At 48.5% G+C, this 12,500-nt stretch overlaps 2 protein-coding genes across 2 annotated transcripts in view; both read right to left on the reverse strand.

Annotated features, from left to right (window-relative positions):
* LOC139534763 (FRAS1-related extracellular matrix protein 2-like) overlaps nucleotides 1–8,770 on the reverse strand; it is a 77,537-nt gene extending 68,767 nt beyond the window's left edge. The window contains exons 1-6 of the mRNA XM_071334189.1: nucleotides 7,670–8,770; nucleotides 4,333–4,396; nucleotides 3,883–4,095; nucleotides 3,586–3,732; nucleotides 1,231–1,695; nucleotides 1–1,119 (exon numbers count right to left, since the gene is read on the reverse strand). The exon at nucleotides 1–1,119 is cut by the window's left edge and continues 1,129 nt beyond it. Of these exons, the coding sequence (XP_071190290.1) occupies nucleotides 1–1,119; nucleotides 1,231–1,695; nucleotides 3,586–3,732; nucleotides 3,883–4,095; nucleotides 4,333–4,396; nucleotides 7,670–8,556 (2,895 nt within the window). The 5' untranslated portion in view covers nucleotides 8,557–8,770. The remainder of the gene's footprint in view (nucleotides 1,120–1,230; nucleotides 1,696–3,585; nucleotides 3,733–3,882; nucleotides 4,096–4,332; nucleotides 4,397–7,669) is intronic.
* Nucleotides 8,771–9,511: 741 nt separating this feature from the next.
* Nucleotides 9,512–12,500, reverse strand: part of LOC139534765 (uncharacterized) — an 8,566-nt gene continuing 5,577 nt past the window's right edge. Inside the window, exons 4-7 of the mRNA XM_071334190.1 lie at nucleotides 10,912–10,991; nucleotides 10,700–10,787; nucleotides 10,474–10,581; nucleotides 9,512–10,050 (exon numbers count right to left, since the gene is read on the reverse strand). Of these exons, the coding sequence (XP_071190291.1) occupies nucleotides 9,785–10,050; nucleotides 10,474–10,581; nucleotides 10,700–10,787; nucleotides 10,912–10,991 (542 nt within the window). The 3' untranslated portion in view covers nucleotides 9,512–9,784. The remainder of the gene's footprint in view (nucleotides 10,051–10,473; nucleotides 10,582–10,699; nucleotides 10,788–10,911; nucleotides 10,992–12,500) is intronic.

The raw sequence follows: 12,500 nt of genomic DNA on the forward strand, positions 1-12,500 counted from the left end.
GAGAAAGGTGAGGTCATCAACGTGCATCCTGCCGCTGACCTGGACTTTGTCTCCTGTGATTTGAATCTGTCCGTTCTCGTTTACCTCTATGATTATATGTAGTTCTCCCGGTGTTGGAGGGGCCGTCGGTGCCGTTGCCACGACAGCCGGAGTAACAATGTTGATTCTGATCGTCACGGGAACCTTGTGGTATCCATCGCTAACGTCCACTTTTACAACATCACTTCCTGGACCGTTACCACGGTGAATGTACACTACCACACCCCTGTGAATGTCTGCTAGGGTGAAATTGTTCCAAACGGACAGGTCTACACCAACACATCTCAGAACACCAAACTTTGGAACCTGGGTCACGATGAACGTGATATTATCAGCACTCGTATCCTGATCTGTTGCATCCAACACATCCTTAGTGAACACATACGTATTCTTTACATTGACGTTGAGGTCGACACCAGTTTTGGCGACTGGGGGTTTGTTGTCCACTGGCTGCAGGTTGATAGTAAAGACTCCATCTACAGAGTGTCCTATTGTATCTTTCACAATAAAGGTGAACTGTACCACTCTAGGAGTGGTTCCCAACTCCAGATCGGGTGGCTTATAGGCGACTTTGAGGTGGTTGACCTCTGCCTGGGTGAACTCAGTGACAACAACATCCGGGTTGTCAGTCAGGACGATATGGCCCAGTGGTGTTGGGTGGTTCTGGTCTGTGTCAGTGGGTGGGATAACAATAATATACCTCAGGTCTCTGTCGTCAGAGTCTAGATCTGTGAAACGTAAACACGTCTTCTGTATCGGAGTGAGTTGGTACTCTTTAACGGTCAGGACTAGAGTGGAACCGGGGAAGGGTTCCGGCGCGAGGTCGTCGACCGGGTGGATTCTGACTAGGAACATGTTGTCGCCTGATTGGTTTGGAGGGACGTTGTCGTCCTGGCAACGGAACACTAGTTGGTCAGTGAAGGTGGAGGTGAGACGAGGTCCGGTGTGTTGGTAGAACAGCCTACCGTCTGTTATGTCTCGTTGGAGCCATTCGGTGACGACGCATTCGTAGACTCGCTCGGTGGTGTTGAATGTCCATCCAGTGAGGTCCACAGGTGGGTGTGATTGTCTGAGAAACACCTGATAATAATAATATAATAATAATACAATGCTTTTCATAAAGAAGAATCACAAAGTTCCAGACAAAATACAATAATGAAGGCAACATACATTAAGAATCAAGGAACTCACCTGTCCGATGGTCGAGAACGGCGCCACGAGGACAAACTTCACTGTCGAGACTTCGGAATCAACATCCGTCGCACTTAGAACCACCGATGATATCATCTTGGTCTCCTTCCGGGACAGGATCAACCCGGTGTTGACATTGATGACCGGAGCCTCGTCGTCCATGGCGACGATCGTCACTGGGAACAGGAAGTCGACGTCGAATCGCCCGTCCGTCATGCGAAACAGGATGTTATCGGAGAACGTTTCGGAACCGTCGTGTTCGTAGACAACCACTCCGCCGTCAAGTTGCGCCGGCGTAAAGAACTTCCGTTGCCGCGGTGACCCGAGAGGCGACCCGAGGACGGTCAGGACGCCGTGTTTACATCCTCGGAGGACGGTGATCCTGACGTCTGACAGGTTGTCTTCGTCGCTGATTCGGAGGTTATGGTTGGACGACAGCGGTCTGGACTGGCCCTTGAACAGCATCTGGGAAGGACAGAGAGAGAAAGAGGTTGATAATGCCAGAGGCCTCATAAGACATTATGTACCTTTGGAAAGTATTCAGACCCCTTGACTTTTTCCACATTTTGTTATGTTACAGCCTTATTCTAAAAATTAATTAACTCGTTTTTTCCCCCTCATCAATCTACACACAATACTCCATAATGACAAAGAAAACACTTAAAAAAAAAAATGTTTTGCTCATTTATAATAATAAAAAAATATATATATAAATATTCAGACCCTTTACTCAGTACTTTGTTGAAGCACCTTTGGCAGCGATTACAGCCTCAAGTCTTCTTGGGTATGACGCTACAAGCTTGACACACCTGTATTTGGGGAGTTTCTCCCATTCTTCTCTGCAGATCCTCTCAAGCTCTGTCAGGTTGGATGGGGAGTGTCACAGCTATTTTCAGGTGTCTCCAGAGATGTTCGATCGGGTTCAAGTCCGGGCTCTGGCTGGGCCACTCAAGGACATTCAGAGATTTGTACCGAAGCCACTCCTGCGTTGTCTTGGCTGTGTGCTTAGGGTCACTGTTCTGTTGGAAGGTGAACCTTTGCCCCAGTCTCAGGTCCTGAGCCCTCTGGAGCAGATTTTCATCAAGGATCTCTGTACATTGCTCCGTTCATCTTTGCCTCGATCCTGACTAGTCTCCCAGGGATGGTGCCAGGTTTCCTCCAGACATGACGCTTGGCATTCAGGCAAAGAGTTCAATCTTGGTTTCATCAGTCCAGAGAATCTTGTTTCTCATGGTCTGAGAGTCCTTTAGGTGCCTTTTGGCAAACTCCAAGCGGGCTGTCATGTGCCTTTTACTGAGGAGTGGCTTCCGTCTGGCCACTCTACCATAAAGGCCTGATTGGTGGAGTGCTGCAGAGATGGTTGTCCCTCTGGAAGGTTCTCCCATCTCCACAGAGGACCTCTGGAGCTCTGTCAGAGTGACCATTGGGTTCTTGGTCACCTCCCTGACCAAGGCCCTTCTCCCCCGATTGCTCAGTTTGGCCGGGCGGCTCTAGGAAGAGTCTTGGTGGTTCCAAACATCTTCCATTTAAGGATGATGGAGGCCACTGTGTTCTTTAGGACCATCAATGCTGCAGGCATGTTTTGGTCCCCTTCCCCAGATCTGTGCCTCGACACAATCCTGTCTTGGAGCTCTATAGACAATTCCTTCGACCTCATGGCTTGGTTTTTGCTGTGAATTGCATTGTCAACTGTGGGACCTTATATAGACAGGTGTGTGCCTTTCCAAATCATGTCCAATCAATTTAATTTACCACAGGTGGACTCCAATCAAGTTGTAGAAACATCTCAAGGATGAACAATGGAAACAGGATGCACCTGAACTCAATTTAGAGTCTCATAGCAAAGGGTCTGAATACTTATGTACATAAGATACTTCTGTTTGTTTTTTTATACATTTGGAAACATTTCTAAAAACCTGTTTTCACTTTGTCATTATGGAGTATTGTGTGTACATTGCTGAATATTTTTATTTATTTAATCCGTTTTAGAATAAGGCTTTAACGTAACACAATGAGGAAAAAGTCAAGGGGTCTGAATACTTTCCGTACAATTACACAATTTGATGGCGCATGTGAGTGTGAGCGTGTGTGTGTGAGCGTGTGTGTGTGTGAGTGTGAGCATGTGTGTGTGAGCGTGTGTGTGTGTGTGAGTGTGAGCATGTGTGTGTGAGCGTGTGTGAGTGTGAGCGTGTGAGTGTGAGCGTGTGTGTGTGTGTGTGTGTGTGTGTGTGTGTGTGTGTGAGCGCTGTGTGTGTGTGTGAGTGTGAGCGTGTGTGTGTGAGCGTGTGTGTGAGTGTGAGCGTGTGTGTGTGAGCGTGTGTGTGTGTGAGTGTGTGTGTGAGCGTGTGTGTGTACCTGTCCAGTATTGCTGGTGACAACAGGAGCCAGTGTGTTCATGGGTTTGACTACTATCATGAAGGAGAACCGTTCTGAAGTGACCTCGTCTGAATCCATCACCTCCAACTCTACATGGACGATCCTCTCAGAGGGATGACCAGAATCCTGAGGCAACAATTACTCTATTTACTATGTTCTTACACTATTAACCTTATTTAAATTTAACACATTTGAAATACTTTGGTCACTCCAAAGATACGTCGTAAATAACGTAATTGGAAAAATTAACACAATATACAAATACTCAAGACTCGCCTCTGCTGGCGGTCTGTAGGCGATCTTCAGGTCTTTGACGTCCCGCTGACGGAACGACGTAATTGGCTGGTTCTGGTCGTCCGTGCTGATGATGTCACCCTGGTCCGGAGCCAACGTAGTGAGGATGATGAAGATGAGGTCATCAGAGGCGGACTCTGCGTCCTCCGCTGCCAACATGTCACTTGTGATGGCCGTCATCACAAACTGGTCCACCTATATAGGGAATAAACATTGTAACAAAATACATAAATCAATATTTTGATCAGAATAGGACAGATCAATGTTGTATCGTTGTGTTTTACACTTGTAAAGTGCTGTCTTGTTGTTGGGTGATTGTGATATGGTGTACGTGTTAATAATTGTTTAAATACAAATCATTGAATAAATATATTGACCGATCAATCAATCACTCAAGCCATCCATCAATCAATGAATCAATAACTGGTGTACCTCCATCATCATCATGGTGAGAAAGCTGGGTCTGGGAGGGCTGTTGGTGATACCCTGTCTGATCCTGAATAGAATACATCACACAAGATGACCTCAGAAGTGACCCCAGAGATGACCTCAGAAGTGACCCCAGAGATGACCTCAGAAGTGACCCCAGAGATGACCTCAGAAGTGACCCCAGAGATGACCCCAGAGGGTCACATATGGTAACACACGTATTAAAGCATATAAGTGACCCCAGAAGTGACCCCAGAGATGACCTCAGAAGGGACACCAGAGATGACCCCAGAAGTGACCCCAGAAGTGACCTCAGAGATGACCCCAGAGATGACCTCAGAAGTGACCTCAGAAGTGACTTCAGAGATGACCTCAGAGATTACCTCAGAAGTGACCCCAGAGATGACCCCAGAGATGACCTCAGAAGTGACCCCAGAGATGACCTCAGAAGTGACCTCAGAGATGACCTCAGAAGTGACCCCAGAGATGACCTCAGAAGTGACCCCAGAGATGACCTCAGAAGTGACCCCAGGGATGACCTCAGAAGTGACCCCAGAGATGACCTCAGAAGTGACCCCAGAGATGACCTCAGAAGTGACCCCAGAGATGACCTCAGAAGTGACCCCAGAGATAACCTCAGAAGTGACCCCAGAGATGACCTCAGAAGTGACCCCAGAGATGACCTCAGAAGTGACCCCAGAGATGACCCCAGAGGGTCACATATGGTAACACACGTATTAAAGCATATAAGTGACCCCAGAAGTGACCCCAGAGATGACCATAGGAGTGACCCCAGAGATGACCCCAGAAGTGACCCCAGAGATGACCCCAGAAGTGACCCCAGAGATGACCCCAGAGATGACCTCAGAAGTGACCCCAGAGATGACCTCAGAAGTGACCCCAGAGATGACCTCAGAAGTGACCCCAGAGATGACCTCAGAAGTGACTCCAGAGATGACCTCAGAAGTGACCCCAGAGATGACCTCAGAGATGACCCCAGAGATGACCTCAGAGATGACCCCAGAAGTGACCCCAGAGATGACCTCAGAGATGACCCCAGAGATGACCTCAGAAGTGACCCCAGAGATGACCCCAGAGATGACCCCAGAAGTGACCCCAGAGATGACCCCAGAGATGACCTCAGAGATGACCCCAGAGATGACCTCAGAAGTGACCCCAGAGATGACCTCAGAAGTGACCCCAGAGATGACCTCAGAAGTGACCCCAGAGATGACCCCAGAAGTGACCCCAGAGATGACCTCAGAAGTGACCCCAGAGATGACCTCAGAAGTGACCCCAGAGATGACCTCAGAAGTGACCCCAGAGATGACCTCAGAAGTGACCCCAGAGATGACCTCAGAAGTGACCCCAGAGATGACCTCAGAAGTGACCCCAGAGATGACCTCAGAAGTGACCCCAGAGATGACCTCAGAAGTGACCCCAGAGATGACCTCAGAAGTGACCCCAGAGATGACCTCAGAAGTGACCCCAGAGATGACCCCAGAGATGACCCCAGAGATGACCCCAGAAGTGACCCCAGAGATGACCTCAGAAGTGACCCCAGAGATGACCTCAGAAGTGACCCCAGAGATGACCTCAGAAGTGACCCCAGAGATGACCTCAGAAGTGACCCCAGAGATGACCTCAGAAGTGACCCCAGAGATGACCTCAGAAGTGACCCCAGAGATGACCTCAGAAGTGACCCCAGAGATGACCCCAGAGATGACCCCAGAGATGACCCCAGAAGTGACCCCAGAGATGACCTCAGAAGTGACCCCAGAGATGACCTCAGAAGTGACCCCAGAGATGACCCCAGAGATGACCTCAGAAGTGACCTCAGAGATGACCTCAGAGATGACCTCAGAAGTGACCCCAGAGATGACCTCAGAAGTGACCCCAGAGATGACCTCAGAAGTGACCCCAGAGATGACCTCAGAAGTGACCCCAGAGATGACCTCAGAAGTGACCCCAGAGATGACCTCAGAAGTGACCCCAGAGATGACCTCAGAAGTGACCCCAGAGATGACCTCAGAAGTGACCCCAGAGATGACCTCAGAAGTGACCCCAGAGATGACCTCAGAAGTGACCCCAGAGATGACCTCAGAAGTGACCCCAGAGATGACCCCAGAGATGACCCCAGAGATGACCCCAGAAGTGACCCCAGAGATGACCTCAGAAGTGACCCCAGAGATGACCTCAGAAGTGACCCCAGAGATGACCCCAGAGATGACCTCAGAAGTGACCTCAGAGATGACCTCAGAGATGACCTCAGAAGTGACCCCAGAGATGACCTCAGAAGTGACCCCAGAGATGACCTCAGAAGTGACCCCAGAGATGACCTCAGAAGTGACCCCAGAGATGACCTCAGAAGTGACCCCAGAGATGACCTCAGAAGTGACCCCAGAGATGACCTCAGAAGTGACCCCAGAGATGACCCCAGAGGATCACACATGGTAACACACGTATGAAAGCATTTGTTAACACACTTCTATCCAAAGGGCTCCTCGACGGAAAACCAGATAGCATATAATGACAAAGGACTGGACTATTCTCTACGTAGAACCCTATTCTCTACATAGCACCCTATTCACTACATAGCACCCTATTCTCTACGTAGAACCCTATTCTCTACATAGTACCCTATTCTCTACGTAGAACCCTATTCTCTACATAGCACCCTATTCTCTACATAGTACCCTGTTCTCTACATAGCACCCTGTTCTCTACATAGTACCCTATTCTCTACGTAGAACCCTATTCTCTACATAGTACCCTATTCTCTACATAGAACCCTATTCTCTACATAGCACCCTATTCTCTACGTAGTACCCTGTTCTCTACATAGCACCCTATTCTCTACATAGTACCCTATTCTCTTCATAGCACCCTATTCTCTACATAGCACCCTATTCTCTACGTAGTACCCTGTTCTCTACATAGCACCCTATTCTCTACATAGTACCCTGTTCTCTACATAGCACCCTATTCTCTACATAGCACCCTATTCTCTACATAGTACCCTATTCTCTACGTAGAAACCTATTCTCTACATAGCACCCTATTCTCTACGTAGTACCCTGTTCTCTACATAGCACCCTATTCTCTACGTTGAACCCTATTCTCTACATAGTACCCTATTCTCTACGTAGAACCCTATTCTCTACATAGCACCCTATTCTCTACGTAGTACCCTGTTCTCTACATAGCACCCTGTTCTCTACATAGTACCCTATTCTCTACATAGCACCCTATTCTCTACATAGTACCCTATTCTCTACATAGTACCCTATTCTCTACATAGTACCCAAAGCCAAAGTTAGAAAACACAAACAATGCAAACCTGACTGTGATCTGGAAGTACTCCTGCTGTGTGGCCCTCCCGTGTTTGTCTAGTAACTCTGCTAGCATGGGGACGTAGTCGATGTAAGGTGAGTCAGAGGAAGGGGTGAGTTTATAGCGAACATCCATGTTGACGAAAGCATCGCAGTCCGTCGGCTGACCGTTGGTGACGTAATTCAAAAGTGTTCCATGTCTGGGGAAACCGCCCGTTCCGACCAATAAGGTGAGTTTACACTGCGACGCGGAACCGCTGGAACCGGACCCGCTGAATGGAATCCCCAAGCTCTGACCATCGATGGCGTTAGAGATCCCGTCCAGCTCGCTCACGATCAGCGGTGTGTTCGTGGTCACGACCTCTCGACCGTTCGCGGTCACCTCGACCTCTAACGTCAGCGGTATAACCAGCGTGTCCGTCTGCGTGTCATACCTCACCTGTAACCTCACCGTATCCCTGGTAATGACCTTTGACCCGAAATGCATATACTTCACCTGGCCTTTCTCGAACGCGCACAGGAACTTCTTTGGGGTGAGTGTTCCCGGTATGACCCCACGGTCGTAGTCGAAGACCGTGATGTAACAGCGGTCGCCTGGAAGGACTCTGGTCACCAGGTCACAGAGAGGATCCAGGTAGACCCAACTTCCCCGGGGGACCTTCAGCCCTCTGTTGCCCAGGATGATGGACCCTGGCTGGGGTCGGGGGCGACGGTGGTATTGGTGCCAGTTGGTCCCTTCTACAGACGGACAACAGAGATCCAGAAGGAGACAGATACAGAGATATATCCAGCTCAGAGGTTGACGTTTCTGTTTGGTGGGTGTTGTTTGGTGTCGGTGTTGATGTCCAAGGCTGGACTCAGAATCCAGCTCTTCTCCTCCTGCTGTTGAAACCATAGTGTTGTCTCTCTCTCTCTGTCAGGACTGTAGCTGCTAGAGGCCCTTTATATACCGAGACCGTCCTCCGAGACCCTCCTCCGAGACCCTCCTCCGAGACCCTCCTCTGCCTCCCTTTCCCAAACCCACTCCTCATATCTCGCTCTTTTACAGACCCTCCTCTGCCTCCCTTTCCCAAACCCACGCCTCATATCTCGCTCTTTTACAGACCCTTCTCTCTCCCTCCCTCCATCCCTCTCTCCTTGCACCCTTCTCTCTCCCTCCCTCCACCCCTCTCTCCTTGCACCCTTCTCTCTCCCTCCATCCCTCTCTCCTTGCACCCTTCTCTCTCCCTCCATCCCTCTCTCCTTGCACCCTTCTCTCTCCCTCCATCCCTCTCTCCTTGCACCCTTCTCTCTCCCTCCCTCCATCCCTCTCTCCTTGCACCCTTCTCTCTCCCTCCCTCCATCCCTCTCTCCTTGCACCCTTCTCTCTCCCTCCCTCCACCCCTCTCTCCTTGCACCCTTCTCTCTCCCTCCATCCCTCTCTCCTTGCACCCTTCTCTCTCCCTCCATCCCTCTCTCCTTGCACCCTTCTCTCTCTCTCCATCCCTCTCTCCTTGCACCCTTCTCTCTCCCTCCCTCCATCCCTCTCTCCTTGCACCCTTCTCTCTCCCTCCCTCCATCCCTCTCTCCTTGCACCCTTCTCTCTCCCTCCCTCCATCCCTCTCTCCTTGCACCCTTCTCTTTCCCTCCAAGCAGATTGTTTTCTCACACCCCTCCCTCACTCTACAAACATTTACAGAGGGGGGCGGAAGGCACTCCAAAGTAACTTCCACCAAACTGAGTAAAACCCCCTCTGAACGAATACCACTCCACACATTACCTCTCCACACATTATCTCTCCACACATTATCTCTCCACACATTACCTCTCCACACATTATCTCTCCACACATTACATCGAGACACAACGCCTAGAATTCTGTGAAGTTTTATTCTAAAAACAATCACCGTGTGACTTGGCATCATCTCCTGCGATGATTATCATGCACAAAACATTATTAAAATGAATAACAAAAAACAATAAACATTCGTTTTTCATCTTGAAATACAAAAAAAAACCACACGGAATCAAAAACTTAGAGAACAAATAGAGAAGTAAAAGTTATTTGAATCTTTTTACATTCATCTCTAAATCAACCACAACAGAACATTACAATTTTACAACACTGTATGTGTGTGTGTCTCCTATATATCCAGGTTGATTTCAGTGAAGACGTCACCTGGACCTACAGGGTCAAAGGTCAGGCCTGGAGGGTCAGGGGTCATCCCCACGGCAACGTTGTTGTTGTTCCCATTCTGCTCTCCGTTGTCTGATTTGTCCGACTGCTTGTCACTCAGGTCCAGGTCCAGGCTAAAGCCCACCCTCTTTACGGGCGGAGTCAGAGTGAGCGAACAGCCACAGAAGTTGTCGAAGCTGTCGCCATCGCTATCACCAAGACCCTGCTTCTCTCCTTTTGTTAGAGAGAGAGATGAGAGAGAAAAAGGAGAGAGAGAGAGAGAGAGAGGAGAGAGAGAAAGGGAGGGGAAAGAGAGAGAGAGAGATAGAGATGAGAGAGTGAGAGATGAGAGAGAGAGAGGGAGGGGAGAGATGAGAGAGAGAGAGAGAGAGAGAGAGAGAGAGAGAGAGAGAGAGAGAGAGAGAGAGAGAGAGAGAGAGAGAGAGAGAGAGAGAGGTATCAATCTTACTCAGGTTTTCACTTTTTATCAGGATAGGTTTGACTGAATATTGTCCATCCTACCTCCTCCCCAGCAGACCTCTTAGAGGGAGAGAGAGAGAGAAGGAAGGAAGGAAGGAAGGAAGGAAGGAAGGAAGGAAGGAAGGAAGGAGAGAAAGAGAGAGAGAATGAGGGAGACAGAGAGTAATCTATCCTTACCGTTCTCTCCAGCGGACCCCGCCTCCCCAGCTGAGCCGTTGGCTACAGGACCCATAGCCTGGTGGTCACCACCACCCTCTATCACGTACTCAAAACCTCCAGCTTTCTCTGGGAACATAATACAACACACACTTACAGCAGAGCCATCATCAAATTCAAAAAATAGACAGACAGATAGACAGGTGAGAGAGAGACAGACAGATAGACAGACAGTCACCATGGTTACCATTGGGTTCGAAGGTTCCGGCTTGTTCCACTCCGGTGAGGGGGGTGTCGTGGTCGTAACCCGCAAGGTGCAGGTCAAACGAATACTTCTGTTGGAGAAAAATAAACAAACAACCAAATAGTTTCTGAGGGTTTTCTGATCATGATTTTCCTAGACATACATTCTAGCAGTATAGTAACAAGATAACAAGTACTTGTTGTTAAATGTCTCACCCTGGACTTCTTCCTCTGGATATAGAGAACCACCACCAGACAGACAATGACTAACAATATGAGAAACAGGATTACATAGCCTACAGGAGAGAGAGAGAGAGGGGGAGAGGGGGGAGAGAGGGAGGGAGAGGGGGTAGAGAGGGAGGGAGAGGGGGTAGAGAGGGAGAGGGAGAGAGGGTAGGAAGGAAGGAAGGAAGGAAGGAAGGAAGGAAGGAAGGAAGGAAGGAAGGAAGGAAAGAAGGAAGGAAGGAAGGAAGGAAGGAAGGAAGGAAGGAAGGAAGGAAGGAAGGAAGGAAGGAAGGAAGGAAGGAGGGAGGGAGAGAGAGGGAGAGACAGTCAGAGACAGAGAGAGATAGAGAGAGAGATAGAGAGAGAGACAGAGAGAGAGAGCGAGAGAGAGAGAGAGAGAGAGAGAGAGAGAGAGAGAGAGAGAGAGAGACAGAGAGAGACAGAGAGAGACAGAGAGAGAGACAGAGAGAGGGAGAGCGAGAGACAGAGAGAGAGAGACAGAGAGAGAGAGGAAGGGAGAGAGGAAGATTGGGAGAGAGAGAGCGAGAGAGAGACAGAGAGAGAGAGAGAGAGAGAGAGAGGTAAGGAGAGATAAAGTGAGAGATGGGAGGGAGAGAGGATGGAGTGGGGACAGAGGGAGAGAGAGAGAGAGAGAGAGAGAGAGAGAGAGAGAGAGAGAGAGAGAGAGAGAGAGACAGAGAGAGAGAGAGAGAGACAGAGACAGAGAGAGAGAGACAGAGAGAGAGAGGAAGGGAGAGAGGAAGATTGGGAGAGAGAGAGCGAGAGAGAGACAGAGAGAGAGAGAGGAAGGGAGAGAGGAAGATTGGGAGAGAGAGTGAGAGAGAGAGACAGAGAGAGGAAGGGAGAGAGGAAGATTGGGAGAGAGAGTGAGTGAGTGTAAATAGTGTTGCTGTTCATTCAAATTTCAAATAAGTGTAAAAATGTATAAACATATACAGTACCAGTCAAAAGTTTGGACACACCTACTCTTTACGGGGTTTTTCTTTATTTTTACTCTTTTCTACATTGTAGAATAATAGTGAAGACATGAAAACTATGAGACATCAACCTTATGAAATAACACATATGGAATCATGTAGTAACCAAAAAAGTGTTAAATAAATCAAAATGTATTTTATATTTGAGATTCTTCAAAGTAGCCACTCTTTGCCTTGATGACAGCTTTGCACACTCTTGGAATTCTCTTAACCAGCTTCATTAGGTAGTCACCTGGAATGCATTTCAATTAACAGGTGTGCCTTGTTAAAAGATAATTTGTGGAATTTCTTTCCTTCTTAATGCATTTGACCCAATCAGTTGCATTGTGACAAGGTAGGGGTGGTATACAGAAGATAGCCCTATTTGGTAAAATACCAAGTCCATATTATGTCAAGAAAAGCTCAAATAAGCAAAGAGAAACAACAGTCCTTCATTACTTTAAGACATGAAGGTCAGTCAATACGAAAAATGTAAAGAACTTTGAACGTTTCTTCAAGTGCAGTCGCAAAAACCATCAAGTGCTATGATGAAACTGGCTCTCATGAGGACCGGCACAGGAAAGAAAGACCCAGAGTTACCTC

The sequence above is a fragment of the Salvelinus alpinus genome, chromosome 11 (genome assembly GCF_045679555.1).
Source record: "Salvelinus alpinus chromosome 11, SLU_Salpinus.1, whole genome shotgun sequence".
In the NCBI taxonomy this organism is placed as follows: Eukaryota; Metazoa; Chordata; class Actinopteri; order Salmoniformes; family Salmonidae; genus Salvelinus; species Salvelinus alpinus.